We start from the raw sequence: 19,540 nt of genomic DNA on the forward strand, positions 1-19,540 counted from the left end.
TTTTTATTTTCTGTGCTTTTAAAAAAGGTATTGACAGAGCCTGACCCCATATTAGATTTTAAGTTCTTATCAGTTTTGTTGATTCTGCGTTGCGCCATGTCAGTAAACATGCAGGGGTGTCTGAGTGAGTAATGTTGCTTTGGCAAAGTAGATTGACCGTTTAGCAGCAAGCGTGATGAATATTGGGGGATGTATATTTGGTGACAAGCTCAGTGTGAAAGGAGCTGAACAACGGTCTGCAGAATGTCACACATATGTTTCTGTAGCCCCCTTATTTCAATAAGATTCTTGCTAGTGAAAGTGCATGGGGTCTTTGGCACTAAGTTCCTGCTTATGGCATAATGTGTCAGATACATATTGTGACTGTTAAAGGCATGCCCCAAACTTCATGTAAATATAGTTTCTTATTTGAGCATTATGTGTGATGTTCTCAGGGTCTCTGTTTTGCTGCAGATAATTACCCTTTCCGGCTGTCTGTTGAGATCGGGTGTGATGCGTCACTGCGCCTCCAACTTTAGGTCCCGGCTTCAAACGCGGCCTAAACCGCGGTAACAATATCAGCCTCTTCCTTTAATATGATGTCTCCGAAATTGTGATTAGAGGGCCTCCGGACCCTTCTCAAGCATTCAGAGGTCTGATTCAGGCATCTTTAACTGCCTTTATTGGGGTAAGAGAGAGCCCCGCCGACGCCACTTCAGGAGCTCTAGTTAGGTGCGGCCATTCAGCACGCCCGCACGCTCCGCCTCCTCTCGCCCCTTTTCATTTTAGCTTCAATTGCCCTAGCTATTTGGGCCACTATATTGTGCTGTCAGTGGCCGGGGCGGCATGATTTAGTTGGCTTAAACTAAGGGTTTCATATTTTTTCCTAATTAAGCAGAGAATATATTTTTACTGAGAGGTTAATTTTGGAACATGTTATATAAAATGGCCCCTGACTTGCAATATCCAATACTTGTACCTAGAAATGCGAGAAGATGCTTTGAAAAACTTCTCTAATTGCTCATATCTACCCCCAGGATGTACTGACCTTATAGGCCATTATAACTGCTGTAATAGCCAAAATACTGCTCAACTAGCAATTCTCCCTGTCTTCTAGTAACCTTAGCAATACCCTGTTTAGAGATATTCACATGTAAAATTTAGTTGTTATATGAAGGTTATGTTTATCTCTTTTATAGTTGCTCACTACTTTAGTATGTTATATGAAGCTTTGCCTTGGGAGTAAATACTGTTAATAATGCCGGTGGACTCCCCTTGCAGATATAATTCTCCATTTAGTAGGATCTTTTTCCCCCTATTCCTTTTATGTCTTGGTTTATAGTTTGCACGCCTATATAGTTCTGTAGTTTTAAACATTCATTATACCTTGGGTCCACTGGTAGCACCATTTGATAGATACTTTCATGGGTTTATGGATTGGCCCTTCTTTTTACTCCTTCCCCCAAGTTTTCCCAGTATCACCTGATTTATATTTTGGGTGGTCCAAGAGAGGCAACTACTCATCATTGGGGGAGTTTCTTTTATTACTGTTGCTATATTCATAGGGGATAATTTACCTTATTTTGAAATTAGAGGTTTGTTGTGTTTTATTTTGCTATATATAGATTATTGGAGCATTCGGTTACATTTTATTATTTATGATCTGTCTTTATGCAAATAGATATCTTGTAATAGATGTCAATTAATATGAAGAAATGGTATTTGCAATGCTATGTATAGCAACAATCCTCTTAATGGATGTGAATTCAAAATGCTGTATATAATCGTTTTTGTAGACCGATTGTCTTTGTTTTATGGCAATTTTGTATTGTCTTTTTCGACCTCAAAAATATTTAAAAAAAAAACACAAACCAAAATCTCCCAAAACATTAAAAAACACTAAATATATTTCATGCACCACCTAATTATGGGTGTGGCCATGTTATAACTTAAGTTATACTGCAAGAATCGGAAGGAGAGTTATTGCACATGTACAAATACATCAGCACTGGAATGCAATAAAAGGTCAATTTCCCCAGGGAGACACCCACACCTAGCAGGAGGCGGGAAAACATAATTTATGTAAGAACTTACCTGATAAATTCATTTCTTTCATATTAGCAAGAGTCCATGAGCTAGTGACGTATGGGATATACATTCCTACCAGGAGGGGCAAAGTTTCCCAAACCTCAAAATGCCTACAAATACACCCCTCACCACACCCACAAATCAATTTAACGAATAGCCAAGAAGTGGGGTGATAAGAAAAAAGTGCGAAAGCATATAAAATAAGGAATTGGAATAATTGTGCTTTATACAAAAAAATCATAACCACCACAAAAAAGGGCGGGCCTCATGCACTCTTGCTAATATGAAAGAAATGAATTTATCAGGTAAGTTCTTACATAAATTATGTTTTCTTTCATGTAATTAGCAAGAGTCCATGAGCTAGTGACGTATGGGATAATGACTACCCAAGATGTGGATCTTTCCACGCAAGAGTCACTAGGGAGGGATAAAATAAAGAAAGCCAATTCCTGCTGAAAATAATCCACACCCAAAATAAAGTTTAAATCTTATAATGAAAAAAACTGAAATTATAAGCAGAAGAATCAAACTGAAACAGCTGCCTGCAGTACTTTTCTACCAAAAACTGCTTCAGAAGAAGAAAACACATCAAAATGGTAGAATTTAGAAAAAGTATGCAAAGACGACCAAGTTGCTGCTTTGCAAATCTGATCAACCGAAGCTTCATTCCTAAACGCCCAGGAAGTAGAAACTGACCTAGTAGAATGAGCTGTAATCCTTTGAGGCGGAGTTTTACCCGACTCGACATAGGCATGAGGAATTAAAGATTTCAACCAAGATGCCAAAGAAATGGCAGAAGCTTTCTGGCCTTTTCTAGAACCGGAAAAGATAACAAATAGACTAGAAGTCTTTCGGAAATTCTTAGTAGCTTCAACATAATATTTCAAAGCTCTAACTACATCCAAAGAATGCAATGATCTCTCCTTAGAATTCTTAGGATTAGGACACAATGAAGGAACCACAATTTCTCTACTAATGTTGTTAGAATTCACAACCTTAGGTAAAAATTTAAAAGAAGTTCGCAACACCGCCTTATCCTGATGAAAAATCAGAAAAGGAGACTCACAAGAAAGAGCAGATAATTCAGAAACTCTTCTAGCAGAAGAGATGGCCAAAAGAAACAAAAAACTTTCCAAGAAAGTAATTTAATATCCAGCGAATGCATAGGTTCAAACGGAGGAGCTTGAAGAGCCCCCAGAACCAAATTCAAACTCCAAGGAGGAGAAATTGACTTAATGACAGGTTTTATACGAACCAAAGCTTGTACAAAACAATGAATATCAGGAAGATTAGCAATCTTTCTGTGAAAAAGAACAGAAAGAGCAGAGATTTGTCCTTTCAAGGAACTTTCAGACAAACCTTTATCCAAACCATCCTGAAGAAACTGTAAAATTCTCGGAATTCTAAAAGAATGCCAGGAAAAATGATGAGAAAGACACCAAGAAATATAAGTCTTCCAGACTCTATAATATATCTTTCTAGATACAAATTTACGAGCCTGTAACATAGTATTAATCACAGAGTCAGAGAAACCTCTTTGACTAAGAATCAAGCGTTCAATCTCCATACCTTTAAATTTAAGGATTTGAGATCCTGATGGAAAAAAGGACCTTGCGACAGAAAGTCTGGTCTTAACGGAAGAGTCCACGGTTGGCAAGAGGCCATCCGGACAAGATCCGCATACCAAAACCTGTGAGGCCATGCTGGAGCCACCAGCAGAACAAACGAGCATTCTTTCAGAATCTTGGAGATTACTCTTGGAAGAAGAACTAGAGGCGGAAAGAGATAGGCAGGATGATACTTCCAAGGAAGTGACAATGCATCCACTGCTTCCGCCTGAGGATCCCTGGATCTGGACAGATACCTGGGAAGTTTCTTGTTTAGATGAGAAGCCATCAGATCTATTTCTGGAAGTCCCCACATTTGAACAATCTGAAGAAATACCTCTGGGTGAAGGGACCATTCGCCCGGATGTAACGTTTGGCGACTGAGATAATCCGCTTCCCAATTGTCTATACCTGGGATATGAACCGCAGAAACTAGACAGGAGCTGGATTCCGCCCATACCAGTATTCGAGATACTTCTTTCATAGCCAGAGGACTGTGAGTCCCTCCTTGATGATTGATGTATGCCACAGTTGTGACATTGTCCGTCTGAAAACAAATGAACGATTCTCTCTTTAGAAGAGGCCATGACTGAAGAGCTCTGAAAATTGCACGGAGTTCCAAAATATTGATTGGTAATCTCACCTCCTGAGATTCCCAAACCCCTTGTGCTGTCAGAGACCCCCAAACAGCTCCCCAACCTGTCAGACTTGCATCTGTTGAAATTACAGTCCAGGTCGGAAGAACAAAAGAAGCCCCCTGAACTAAACGATGGTGATCTGTCCACCACGTTAGAGAGTGTCGTACAATGGGTTTTAAAGATATTAATTGAGATATCTGTGTAATCCCTGCACCACTGGTTCAGCATACAGAGCTGAAGAGGTCGCATGTGAAAACGAGCAAAGGGGATCGCGTCCGATGCAGCAGTCATAAGACCTAGAATTTCCATGCATAAGGCTACTGAAGGGAATGATTGTGATTGAAGGTTTCAACAAGCTGAGATCAATTTTAGACGTCTCTTGTCTGTCAAAGACAGTCATGGACACTGAATCTATCTGGAAACCTAAAAAGGTTACCCTTGTCTGAGGAATCAATGAACTTTTCGGTAAATTGATCCTCCAACCATGATCTTGAAGAAACAACACAAGTCGATTCGTATGAGATTCTGCTAAATGTGAAGACTGAGCAAGTACCAAGATATCGTCCAAATAAGGAAATACCACAATACCCTGTTCTCTGATTACAGACAGAAGGGCACCGAGAACCTTTGTAAAAATTCTTGGAGCTGTTGCTAGGCCAAACGGCAGAGCCACAAACTGGTAATGCTTGTCTTGGAAAGAGAATCTCAGAAACTGATAGTGATCTGGATGAATCGGAATATGCATCCTGTAAATCTATTGTGGACATATAATGCCCTTGCTGAACAAAAGGCAGGATAGTCCTTACAGTTACCATTTTGAATGTTGGTATCCTTACATAACGATTCAATATTTTTAGATCCAGAACTGGTCTGAAGGAATTCTCCTTCTTTGGTACAATGAAGAGATTTGAATAAAACCCCAGCCCCTGTTCCAGAACTGGAACTGGCATAATTACTCCAGCCAACTCTAGATCTGAAACACATTTCAGAAATGCTTGAGCTTTCGCTGGATTTACTGGGACACGGGAAAGAAAAAATCTCTTTGTAGGAGGCCTTATCTTGAAGCCAATTCTGTACCCTTCTGAAACAATGTTCTGAATCCAAAGATTGTTTATTGAATTGATCCAAATTTCTTTGAAAAAAACGTAATCTGCCCCCTACCAGCTGGGCTGGAATGAGGGCCGCGCCTTCATGTGGACTTTGGAGCTGGCTTTGGTTTTCTAAAAGGCTTAGATTTATTCCAGACTGGAGATAGTTTCCAAACGGATACCGCTCCTGTGGGTGAAGGATCAGGCTTTTGTTCCTTATTGTGACGAAAGGAACGAAAACGATTAGACCTAAATTTACCTTTAGATTTTTTATCCTGTGGTAAAAAAGTTCCTTTCCCTCCAGTAACAGTTGAGATAATAGAATCCAACTGAGAACCAAATAATTTATTACCCTGGAAAGAAAGGGAAAGCAGAGTAGACTTAGAAGACATATCAGCATTCCAAGTTTTAAGCCATAAAGCTCTTCTAGCTAAAATAGCTAGAGACATATACCTGACATCAACTGTAATGATATCAAAGATGGCATCACAAATAAAGTTATTAGCATGTTGAAGAAGATTAACAATGCTATGAGAATTATGATCTGTTACTTGTTGCGCTAAAGCTTCTAACCAAAAAGTTGAAGCTGCAGCAACATCCGCTAAAGATATAGCAGGTCTAAGAAGATTACCTGAACATAAGTAAGCTTTTCTTAGAAATGATTCAATCTTCCTATCTAAAGGATCCTTAAAGGAAGTACTATCTGCCGTAGGAATAGTAGTACGTTTAGCAAGAGTAGAGATAGCCCCATCAATTTTAGGGATTTTGTCCCAAAACTCTAATCTGTCAGATGGCACAGGATATAATTGCTTAAAACGTTTAGGAGGAGTAAATGAATTACCCAAATTATTCCATTCACTGGAGATTACTTCAGAAATAGCATCAGGGACAGGAAAAACTTCTGGAATAACTACAGGAGATTTAAAAACCTTATTTAAACGCTTAGATTTAGTATCAAGAGGACCAGAATCCTCTATTTCTAATGCAATTAAAACTTCTTTAAGTAAAGAACAAATAAATTCCATTTTGAATATATATGAAGATTTATCAGCATCAACCTCTGAGACAGAATCCTCTGAACCAGAGGAACCATTATCAGAATGATGATGTTCATTTAAAAATTCATCTGAAAAATGAGAAGTTTTAAAAGACCTTTTACGTTTACTAGAAGGAGGAATAACAGACATAGCCTTCTTAATGGATTTAGAAACAAAATCTCTTATGTTAACAGGAACACTCTGAATATTAGATGTTGACGGAACAGCAACAGGTAATGTAACATTACTAAAGGAAATATCTGCATTAACAAGTTTGTCATGACATTCATTACAAACAACAGCTGGAGGAACAGATACCATAAGCTTACAGCAGATACACTTAACTTTGGTAGATCCAGCACCAGGCAGCGTTTTTCCAGAAGTATCTTCTGACTCAGTGTCAATCTGGGACATCTTGCAATATGTAATAGAAAAAACAACATATAAAGCAAAATTGATCAAATTCCGCAAATGACAGTTTCAGGAATGGGAAAAAATGCCAGTGAACAAGCTTCTAGCAACCAGAAGCAATAAATAATGAGACTTAAATAATGTGGAGACAATAGTGACGCCCATATTTTTTAGCGCCAAAAATGACGCCCACATTATTTGGCGCCAAAAATAACGCCACATCCGGAACGCCGACACTTTTGGTGCAAAAAAACGTCAAAAATGACGCAACTTTCGGCGACACGTATGACGCCGGAAACAGAAAAAAAAAAATTTTGCGCCAAAAAAGTCCGCGCCAAGAATGACGCAATAAAATGAAGCATTTTCAGCCCCCGCGAGCCTAACAGCCCACAGGGAAAAAAAGTCAAATTTTAAAAAGGTAAGAAATTTTTTTATTTATTCATATGCATTATCCCAAATATGAAACTGACTGTCTGAAATAAGGAATGTTTGAACATCCTGAGTCAAGGCAAATAAATGTTTGAATACATATATTTAGAACTTTATATAAAAGTGCCCAACCATAGCTTAGAGTGTCACAGAAAATAAGACTTACTTACCCCAGGACACTCATCTACATGTAGTAGAAAGCCAAACCAGTACTGAAACGAGAATCAGTAGAGGTAATGGTATATATAAGAGTATATCGTCGATCTGAAAAGGGAGGTAAGAGATGAATCTCTACGACCGATAACAGAGAACCTATGAAATAGACCCCGTAGAAGGAGATCATTGAATTCAAATAGGCAATACTCTCCTCACATCCCTCTGACATTCACTGCACGCTGAGAGGAAAACCGGGCTCCAACCTGCTGCGGAGCGCATATCAACGTAGAATCTAGCACAAACTTACTTCACCACCTCCATAGGAGGCAAAGTTTGTAAAACTGATTTGTGGGTGTGGTGAGGGGTGTATTTATAGGCATTTTGAGGTTTGGGAAACTTTGCCCCTCCTGGTAGGAATGTATATCCCATACGTCACTAGCTCATGGACTCTTGCTAATTACATGAAAGAAATGTATTTAAACTATTTGTCAAAGGTATTTTTAAATTTAGTTGGTTTTTACAACCCCAATATGGTACTACCTTTTATTTTCCAAAAAGAATACAGTACAAACATGATACAAATATATATTTTATAATAGATATAAATATATACAGTCATTAGTATGCATCAAACATTTAAGGGTATTTATGCATCAAACATTTAAGGGCATTTTGTTGCATCATCTTCGGTCAAGTTTTTCTATGTTTTATGACAATACGTGCTCCAGAACTCCTTGTCGAATTAACTGTTCACATTTCCACCTCGGCAAAAAATGCTAAAAAGACAAAAAAGGAAACACTTTTTTTTACTGTACTCAACTTGAGTTAGAAAGATAATTGGCTACAAAATATATATCAAGCAAGAGAGTCTACGGATGCAGAAATATGAAGAATAAACTAAAAAACAGTCATAAGTACAACTGTAGGTGCCACAGCTAGACTAAATTTCTTAAAGGGACAGTGTACTGTGATTGTTTTTTTTTTACTCTTTTGGGTGTCCTCAATGATCCATATTACACAATGGAATGTATTAATTTTTGTATTTTGTCACTTAAAATAGCTGGTTTTGTCGGTTTTATTCCCACCTGTACTAAAAAGTGATGTAAACAAAGAGCAGAAGAAATTACTGCAAGCTTCAGCCCATTTGATTTGGTTGTGGTTTCAAGTAGAAGAAAACACCATTTAAGATATAAAAACAAAACCAAAGGAGCAATTTCCCATAAATTTTAAACTCCCAGATAAGTTGGTTTGCAGCGACAACCTAACTTTCAAAAGGCTCAACTTACTTAGAAGTGTGTGTGTTTATACATGTACACATTATATTGCATTACTTCTAAGTATAATACCGGTCCACAGTAGGAACTCAATGCTGAAACTGTAAAAAGTAGCTGTCATAGCGAACTTAGCTTAGTAAGAAGGTTCAAAACAACAAAGCAAATACATTTAAAAGGGACACAGAACCCAAATTTTTTCTTTTGCGATTCAGATAGAGCATGCAATTTTAATCAACTTTCTAGTTTACTCCTATTATCAAATTTTCTTCATTCTCTTCGTATGTTTATTTGAAAAGCAAGAATGTAAGTTTAGATGCCGGCCCATTTTTTTGGTGAACAACCTGGGTTGTCCTTGCTGATTGGATAGCACCAATAAACAAGTGCTGTCCATGGTTTTGAACCAAAAATTTGCTGGCTCCTTAGCTGAGATGCCTTCTTTTTCAAATAAAGTTAGCAAGAGAACAAATAAAAATTAATAGAAGTAAATTAGAAAGTTGCTTAAAATTGCATGCTCCATCTGAATCATGAAATAAAAAATTTGGGTTCAGTGTCCCTTTAATCACATGACAGCACTGATATAGTGCACAATGAAAACCTTATAACTAAACATGAACTCCGTAACAGACTCATAAATGGTGTTGTAATTACAGATTACTTTAGATATTTCCTTATGCTACCTACAATTGAAATTAAATCACCCATATCAGACGTATCCAATTAAAAGTTACAAACTAATGTGCTCAGGTAACAGTTGTAAAAATCTGACTGACTAACTCATTATGGTTCTGTGCAGTTATTTGTTAGATTTAATTCATAAATATAAAAGGTCATAAAATTTTTACTTTGCAGTTATCTCAGTGACATTTATGCTAACATCTTACTTGGATAATGCAATTTTCTAACATGACTTTTGATAAACAGTGGTGTAACGCCAAGAGATTTTGGTTGTCTCACCTGGCTGTTTTTCTTTAGGAGGATTGTTGTACCATCATCAATTTCAAACTCACCATAGTCCCTTAGGCAACGCACCTGTGACAATAAAATGTTCCAATAAATATCAGTTTATGTTGCAGTACAGCATATCGTTTATTGTAAAAGACTAATTGAAAATGTTTACTTATGTACAGTTAAAAAACACACAAAAACACTGCAATATAGTTTCATTATTTGCTTTGTCCTTTTTTCCTATAGTGGACACTGCTATGTTGTAACGTCATTATCTTAGCTTTAATTCCTTAATGACAGGACGACTTACCCTGTATGTTAGCTGTTTTTTACTTTAGGGCAAAAACATGCAGTCTATAAGGCATGCAAAATATTGAGGTGTGACGGCGAGGCGCCCTATTACAGTGCTGAAAACCCCAGGATACGTCACTGTCATAATGTGTTAAAAGCCCGTTTTCTTCTATTGTGTTACCTGCTGAATCCAGCCAGTTACAATATCAGCTAACTTTTATCTGTTATCTCTTAAGTCCCTTTAATATAGCTACAGTATATTCCACACAGCCAATGATTGCCTAATTTAGCGACTCATAGCTGTCCTTAATTGTCCTTGGCAGAAGATATTAGATGAGGGAAGTCTAGGTTGCTACATAAAATATATATATATAATTAAATATACAAATAGAATTTTAAAAACAAAATTTATGCTTACCTGATAAATTTATTTCTCTTGTAGTGTATCCAGTCCACGGATCATCCATTACTTGTGGGATATTCTCCTTCCCAACAGGAAGTTGCAAGAGGATCACCCACAGCAGAGCTGCTATATAGCTCCTCCCCTAACTGCCATATCCAGTCATTCGACCGAAGCAAACAGAGAAAGGAGAAACCATAGGGTGCAGTGGTGACTGTAGTTTAATTAAATTTTAGACCTGCCTTAAAATGACAAGGCGGGCCGTGGACTGGATACACTACAAGAGAAATAAATTTATCAGGTAAGCATAAATTATGTTTTGTCTTGTTAAGTGTATCCAGTCCACGGATCATCCATTACTTATGGGATACCAATACCAAAGCTAAAGTACACGGATGATGGGAGTTACAAGGCAGGGATTAAGCGGAAGGAACCACTGCCTGAAGAACCTGTCTCCCAAAAACAGCCTCCGAAGAAGCAAAAGTATCAAATTTGTAAAATTTTGAACAAGTGTGAAGCGAAGACCAAGTTGCAGCCTTGCAAATCTGTTCAACAGAGGCCTCATTTTTAAAGGCCCAGGTGGAAGCCACAGCTCTAGTAGAATGAGCTGTAATCCTTTCAGGAGGCTGCTGTCCAGCAGTCTCATAGGCTAAACGGATTATACTCCGAAGCCAAAAAGAAAGAGGTTGCCGAGGCCTTCTGACCTCTCCTCTGTCCAGAATAAACGACAAACAGGGAAGATGTTTGACGAAAATCTTTAGTAGCTTGTAAGTAAAACTTCAAGGCACGGACTACGTCCAGATTATGTAAAAGACGTTCCTTCTTTGAAGAAGTATTAGGACACAATGATGGAACAACAATCTCTTGATTGATATTCTTGTTAGAAACCACCTTAGGTAAAAACCCAGGTTTGGTACGCAGAACTACCTTATCTGCATGAAAAATCAGATAAGGAGAATCACATTGTAAGGCAGATAGCTCAGAGACTCTCCGAGCCGAGGAAATAGCCATCAAAAACAGAACTTTCCAAGATAAAAGCTGAATTTCAATGGAATGAAGGGGTTCAAACGGAACGCCTTGAAGAACTTTAAGAACCAAGTTTAAGCTCCATGGGGGAGCAACAGGTTTAAACACAGGCTTAATTCTAACCAAAGCCTGACAAAATCCCTGGACGTCTGGAACTTCTGCCAGACGCTTGTGCAAAAGAATAGACAGAGAAGAAATCTGTCCCTTTAAGGAACTAGCTGATAATCCTTTGTCCAAACCCTCTTGGAGAAAGGACAATATCCTAGGAATCCTAACCTTACTCCATGAGTAATTCTTGGATTCACACCAGTAAAGATATGTACGCCATATCTTGTGATAGATTTTCCTGGTAACAGGCTTTCGTGCCTGTATTAAGGTATCAATGACTGACTCGGAGAAGCCACGCTTTGATAGAATCAAGCGTTCAATCTCCATGCAGTCAGTCTCAGAGAAATTAGATTTGGATGATTGAAAGGACCTTGTATTAGAAGGTCCTGTCTTAGAGGCAGAGTCCATGGTGGAAAGGATGACATGTCCACTAGGTCTGCATACCAGGTCCTGCGTGGCCAAGCAGGCGCTATTAGAATCACCGATGCTCTCTCCTGTTTGATTTTGGCAATCAGTCGAGGAAGCAGAGGAAACGGTGCAAACACATAAGCCAGGTTGAAGAACCAAGGCGCTGCTAGAGCATCAGCGTCGCTTCTGGGTCCCTGGACCTGGATCCGTAACAAGGAAGCTTGGCGTTCTGGCGAGACGCCATGAGATCCAACTCTGGTTTGCCCCAACGATGAATCAATTGAGAAAACACCTCCGGATGGAGTTCTCACTCCCCCGGGTGAAAAGTTTGACGACTTAGAAAATCCGCCTCCCAGTTCTCCACGCCTGGGATATGGATTGCTGACAGGTGGCAAGAGTGAGTCTCTGCCCAGCGAATTATTTTTGAGACTTCCAACAGCGCTAGGGAACTCCTGGTTCCCCCTTGATGGTTGATGTAAGCCACAGGCGTGATATTGTCTGACTGAAATCTGATGAACCTCAGTGTTGCTAACTGAGGCCAAGCCAGAAGAGCATTGAATATTGCTCTTAACTCCAGAATATTTATCGGAAGGAGTTTCTCCTCCTGAGTCCACGATCCCTGTGCCTTCAGGGAGTTCCAGACTGCACCCCAACCTAGAAGGCTGGCATCTGTTGTTACAATTGTCCAATCTGGCCTGCGAAAGGTCATACCCTCGGACAGGTGGACCCGAGACAACCACCAGAGAAGAGAATCTCTGGTCTCTTGATCCAGATTTAGCAGAGGGGACAAATCTGTGTAATCCCCATTCCACTGACTTAGCATGCATAATTGCAGCGGTCTGAGATGTAGGCGCGCAAATGGCACTATGTCCATTGCCGCTACCATTAGGCCGATCACCTCCATACACTGAGCCACCGAAGGGCGCGGAATGGAATGAAGAATACGGCAAGCATTTAGAAGCTTTGATAACCTGGACTCCGTCAGGTAAATTTTCATCTCTACAGAATCTATAAGAGTCCCTAAGAAGGAGGCTCTTGTGAGTGGGGATAGAGAACTCTTTTCCTCGTTCACTTTCCACCCGTGCGATCTCAGAAATGCCAGAACTATCTCTGTATGAGACTTGGCAATTTGAAAACTTGACGCCTGTATCAGGATGTCGTCTAGATACGGAGCCACCGCTATGCCTCGCGGTCTTAGAACCGCCAGAAGTGAGCCCAGAACCTTCGTAAAGATTCTCGGGGCTGTAGCCAACACGAAGGGAAGAGCTACAAATTGGTAATGCCTGTCTAGAAAGGCAAACCTTAGGAACCGATGATGATCTTTGTGAATCGGTATGTGAAGGTAGGCATCCTTTAAGTCCACTGTGGTCATGTACTGACCAATGTTCCCTCTAATTTTTTTTCATTGCGTGCAAAAAATTTTTTTCTGTGTGCAGGCTTTATACCGCTTGTGTGCGGCATTGAGCATAGACACACACACATATACATTATATACATATATATATATATATATATATATATATATATATATATATATATATATGTGTGTGTGTGTGTGTGTGTGTGTGTGTATAAATATATATATAAATATATATAAATATATATATATATATATATATATATATATATATATATATATATATATATATGTATGTATTACTGCTCAAACTGTCAGCTTGTGACACAGAGAAGCCTCAGTCTCCTGCATAGCCTCCTCAGATGCCTAGACCAGCTTGTGAGCATTATTTAACCCTATGCCTGCCAAAAAGGGATACAGTGAGTGCATTGTAAAGGAATAGACACACTGCAATCCTCTCTGGTAGCCAAGGGGTTAAATAGTGATCTACACGTTTTGTTTTAGGTTGGGGGTTTTTTCCGTTCAAATAATCCTGTATTGGGGAAAAAAAAACATAAATAAAATAAGTTCTAAGGCATTGTGCACTTTTTTCATGACCCTGTGTGGATTTATGTTTAACCTCTAACTTTCAGCTGACACACACTGAGACTTACGGCAGAAGATCTCCAGCCGTCACCTACTCTGCTGCTTCAGTGCTTCCAGTGTCTGCTGTACGGAGGAGTTGGGCTGCACTTCTTCCTGAGTCTGACATTCTTTGTTTTATTGGAAGTGCTTAATGCCTGCTGCCCTCCTTGTTTGAATTCTCCCATCTCCCGGTCTCTGACAGCGCTGTGTGATTGATACACAGAGCTGTCAGTCAGGCTTAGGTCCTTCCCTCTCCGTGTAGCACAGGAAACAGATTAAGTTGTGCTACACCGGAGGCACTGTTTATTTGTGTGCTCTGCCAGGCCATCAGTAATTAAATAATAAAAAAAAATCTCTTTCCACATTCCTCCTGTTTTGCGCGGCCTGATGTACTGCCTGCGCTACACAGAGAGGGAAGGTGCGCTGCCGCGCACCTTAGAGGGAACATTGGTACTGACCCTCTTGGATCATGGGTAGGATGGTCCGAATAATTTCCATTTTGAAAGATGGAACTCTGAGGAATTTGTTTAAGATCTTTAGATCCAAAATTGGTCTGAAGGTTCCCTCTTTTTTGGGAACCACAAACAGATTTGAATAAAAACCCTGTCCTTGTTCCGTCCGCGGAACTGGATGGATCATTCCCATTACTAGGAGGTCTTGCACACAGCGTAGGAATGCCTCTTTCTTTATCTGATTTGCAGATAACCTTGAAAGATGAAATCTCCCTTGTGGAGGGGAAGCTTTGAAGACCAGAAGATATCCCTGAGATATGATCTCCAACGCCCAGGGATCCTGAACATCTCTTGCCCACGCCTGGGCGAAGAGAAAAAGTCTGCCCCCTACTAGATCCGTCGCCGGATAGGGGGCCGTTCCTTCATGCTGTCTTAGAGGCAGCAGCAGGCTTTCTGGCCTGCTTGCCTTTGTTCCAGGACTGGTTAGGTTTCCAGGCCTGCTTAGATTGAGCAAAAAGTTCCCTCTTGTCTTGAAGCGGAGGAAGTTGATGCTGCACCTGCCTTGGAATTTCGAAAGGCACGAAAATTAGACTGTTTGGCCTTTGATTTGGCCCTGTCCTGAGGAAGGGTATGACCCTTACCTCCAATAATGTCAGCAATAATTTCTTTCAAACCAGGCCCGAATAAGGTCTGCCCCTTGAAAGGAATGTTGAGTAATTTAGACTTTGAAGTCACATCAGCTGACCAGGATTTGAGCCATAGCGCCCTACGCGCCTGGATGGCGAATCCGGAATTCTTAGCCGTTATTTGTTTCTGATGCCATTGTTCATTTGACTAAACTGAGTTAGCAAGCTTAAGAGTTCTAAGCTTGTCAATAATTTCAGTCAATGGAGCTGTATGGATGGCCTCTTCCAGGGCCTCAAACCAGAATGCCGCCGCAGCAGTGACAGGCGCAAAGCATGCAAGGGGCTGTAAAATAAAACCTTGTTGAATAAACATTTTCTTAAGGTAACCCTCTAATTTTTTATCCATTGGATCTGAAAAAGCACAACTGTCCTCAACCGGGATAGTGGTACGCTTTGCTAAAGTAGAAACTGCTCCCACCACCTTAGGGACAGTCTGCCATAAGTCCCGTGTAGTGGCATCTATTGGAAACATTTTTCTAAATATAGGAGGTGGGGAAAAGGGCACACCGGGCCTATCCCACTCCTTACTAATAATTTCTGTAAGCCTTTTAGGTATTGGAAAAACATCAGTACTGCATAGTATTTATCCAGCCTACACAATTTCTCTGGCACTGCAATTGTGTCACAGTCATTCAGAGCAGCTAATACCTCCCCAAGCAATACACGGAGGTTCTCAAGCTTAAATTTAAAATTAGAAATCTCTGAATCAGGTCTCCCCGAATCAGAGACGTCACCAACAGACTGAAGCTCTCCGTCCTCAGGTTCTGCATATTGTGACGCAGTATCAGACATGGCTCTTACAGCATCTACGCGCTCTGTATCTCGTCTAACGCCAGAGCTATCGCGCTTGCCTCTCAATTCAGGCAATCTGGATAATACCTCTGACAGGGTATCATTCATGATTGCAGCCATGTCCTGCAAAGTAATCGCTATGGGGGTCCCTGAGGTACTTGGCGCCATATTAGCGTGCGTCCCTTGAGCGGGAGGCGAAGGGTCCGACACATGGGGAGAGTTAGTCGGCATAACTTCCCCCTCGACAGACCCCTCTGGTGACAATTCTTTTATAGATGGGGGTGGAGGTGAGCGCCAAAAAAGGCTTAGCCTTTTTTGGCGCTCACCTCCACCCCCATCTATTTTCTACTTTCATATTGGGTACACTAGGGACCCGCTGAGGAGAGCCAGAGGTATTTCATATCCCCTTTCCCTTCTGTTATCTGCGCAGGATATACACTTTTATCGTTTAACAATTCTTTTATAGATAAAGACTGATCTTTACTGTTTAAGGTGAAATCAATGCATTTAGTACACATTCTCCTATGGGGCTCCATCATGGCTTTTAAACATAATGAACAAGTATCCTTTGTTTCAGACATGTTTGTACAGACTAGCAATGAGACTAGCAAGCTTGGAAAACACTTTAAAGCAAGTTAACAAGCAATATAAAAAACGTTACTGTGCCTTTAAGAGAAACAAATTGACAAAATTTGAAATAACAGTGAAAAAAGGCAGTTACACTAACAAAATTTTTACAGTGTATGTAACAAGTCAGCAGAGCATTGCACCCACTTGCAAATGGATGATTAACCCCTTAATAACAAAAACAGAATAATAAATGACAAAAACGTTTTTTAAACACAGTCACAACTGCCACAGTCTACTGTGATTGTTACCCTCCTCAAACACGACTTTGAAGCCTTTTGAGCCCTTCAGAGATGTCCTGTATCATGCAGAGGGAAGCTGAATGTCTGTCAGTATTTTTAACTGCACAGAAAAGCACTAAAAACATAATTTATGTAAGAACTTACCTGATAAATTCATTTCTTTCATATTAGCAAGAGTCCATGAGCTAGTGACGTATGGGATATACATTCCTACCAGGAGGGGCAAAGTTTCACAAACCTCAAAATGCCTATAAATACACCCCTCACCACACCCACAAATCAGTTTAACGAATAGCCAAGAAGTGGGGTGATAAGAAAAAAGTGCGAAAGCAAAAAATAAGGAATTGGAATAATTGTGCTTTATACAAAAAATCATAACCACCACAAAAAAAGGGTGGGCCTCATGGACTCTTGCTAATATGAAAGAAATTAATCAGATAAGTTCTTACATAAATTATGTTTTCTTTCATGTAATTAGCAAGAGTCCATGAGCTAGTGACGTATGGGATAATGAATACCCAAGATGTGGATCTTCCACACAAGAGTCACTAGAGAAGGAGGGATAAAATAAAGACAGCCAATTCCGCTGAAAAATAATCCACACCCAAAACAAAGTTTAAATCTTACAATGAAAAAAACTGAAAATATAAGCAGAAGAATCAAACTGAAACAGCTGCCTGAAGTTCTTTTCTACCAAAGACTGCTTCTGAGGAAGAAAACACATCAAAATGGTAGAATTTAGTAAAAGTATGCAAAGAAGAACAGGTTGCTGCTTTGCAAATCTGATCAACCGAAGCTTCATTCCTAAATGCCCAGGAAGTAGAGACTGACCTAGTTGAAATGAGCTGTAATCCTTTGAGGTGGAGTTCTACCCGACTCAACATAAGCATGATGAATCAAAGACTTTAACCACAATGCCAAAGAAATGGCAGAAGCCTTCTGACCTTTCCTTGAACCAGAAAAAGGTAACAAAGAGACTAGAAGACTTCCGGAAATCTTAGTAGCTTCAACATAATATTTCAAAGCTCTAACTACATCCAAAGAATGCAACGATCTTTCCTTAGAGATTTTAGGATTAGGACACAATGAAGGAACTACAATTTCTCTACTAATGTTGTTAGAATTCACAACCTTAGGTAAAAATTTAAACGAAGTTTGCAAAACCGCCCTATCCTGATGAAAAATCAGAAAAGGAGACTCACAAGAAAGAGCAGATAATTCAGAAACTCTTCTAGCAGAAGAGATGGCCAAAAGAAACAAATTACTTTCTTGGAAAGTTTTTTAATATCCAGCAAATGCATAGGTTCAAACGGAGGAGCTTGAAGAGCCCCTAGAACCAAATTCAAACTCCAAGGAGGAGAAATTTACTTAACAGGTTTTATACGAACCAAAGCTTGTACAAAACAATAAATATCAGGAAGACTAGCAATCTTTCTGTGAAAAAGAACAGAAAGAGCAGAGATTTGTCCTTTCAAGGAACTTGCAGACAAACCTTTATCCAAACCATCCTGAAGAAACTGTAAAATTCTAGGAATTCTAAAAGAATGCCAAGAAAAATGATGAGAAAAACACCAAGAAATGTAAGTCTTCCAGACTCGATAATATATCATCCTAGATACAGATTTACGAGCCTGTAACATAGTATTTAATTACGGAGTCAGAGAAATCTCTATGAATGAGAATCAAGTGTTCAATCTCCATACCTTCAAATTTAAGGATTTGAGATCCTGATGGAAAAAAGGGACCTTGCAATAGAAGGTCTGGTCTTAACGGAAGAGTCCACGGTTGGCAAGGAGCCATCCAGACAAGATCCGCATACCAAAACCTGTGAGGCCATGCTGGAGCCACCAGCAGAATAAACTAACGCTCCTTTAGAATTTTGGAAATCACTCTTAGAAAAAGAACTAGAGGCGGAAAGATATAAGCAGGATGATACTTCCAAGGAAGTGACAATGCATCCACTGCTTCCGCCTGAGGATCCCTGGATCTGGACAGATACCTGGGAAGCTTCTTGTTTAGATGAGAAGCCATCAGATCTATTTCTGGAAGTCCCCATATTGAACAATCTGAAGAAATACCTCTGGGTGAAGAGACCATTCGTCCGGATGTAGCGTTTGGCGACTGAGATAATCCGCTTCCCAATTGTCTATACCTGGGATATGAACCGCAGAAACTAGACAGGAGCTGGATTCCGCCCATACAAGTATTCGAGATACTTCTTTTATAGCCAGAGGACTGTGAGTCCCTCCTTGATGATTGACATATGCCACGGTTGTGACATTGTCCGTCTGGAAACAAAAGAACGACTCTCTCTTTAGAAGAGGCCACGACTGAAGAGCTCTGAAAATCGCACAGAGTTCCAAAATGTTGATTGGTAATCTCGCCTCCTGAGATTCCCAAACCCCTTGCGCTGTCAGAAACCCCCATACAGCTCCCCAACCTGTCAGACTTGCATCTGTTGAGAACACAGTCCAGGTTGGAAGAACAAAAGAAGCCCCCTGAACTAAACGATGGTGGTCTGTCCACCACGTCAGAGGGTGTCGAACAATCGGTTTTAAAGATATTAATTGAGATATCTTTGTATAATCCCTGCACCACTGTTTCAGCATACAGAGCTGAAGAGGTCGCATGTGAAAACGAGCAAAGGGGATCGCGTCCAATGCAGCAGTCATAAGACCTAGAATTTCCATGCATAAGGCTACCGAAGGGAATGATTGAGACTGAAGGTTTCGTCAAGCTGAAACCAATTTCAGACGTCTCTTGTCCGTCAGAGACAGTCATGGACACTGAATCTATCTGGAAACCTAAAAAGGTTACCTTTGTCTGAGGAATCCACAAACTTTTTGGTGAATTGATCCTCCAACCATGTTCTTGA

The 19,540-nt window shown here is 40.0% G+C and overlaps 1 protein-coding gene across 1 annotated transcript in view; it reads right to left on the reverse strand.

Moving 5' to 3' along the window:
* Positions 1-8,009: 8,009 nt before the first annotated feature.
* The window catches only part of GINS1 (GINS complex subunit 1), a 62,818-nt gene continuing 51,287 nt past the window's right edge, over positions 8,010-19,540 (reverse strand). Inside the window, exons 6-7 of the mRNA XM_053709294.1 lie at positions 9,662-9,736; positions 8,010-8,209 (exon numbers count right to left, since the gene is read on the reverse strand). Of these exons, the coding sequence (XP_053565269.1) occupies positions 8,141-8,209; positions 9,662-9,736 (144 nt within the window). The 3' untranslated portion in view covers positions 8,010-8,140. The remainder of the gene's footprint in view (positions 8,210-9,661; positions 9,737-19,540) is intronic.

This window comes from Bombina bombina, chromosome 4, assembly GCF_027579735.1.
Source record: "Bombina bombina isolate aBomBom1 chromosome 4, aBomBom1.pri, whole genome shotgun sequence".
In the NCBI taxonomy this organism is placed as follows: Eukaryota; Metazoa; Chordata; class Amphibia; order Anura; family Bombinatoridae; genus Bombina; species Bombina bombina.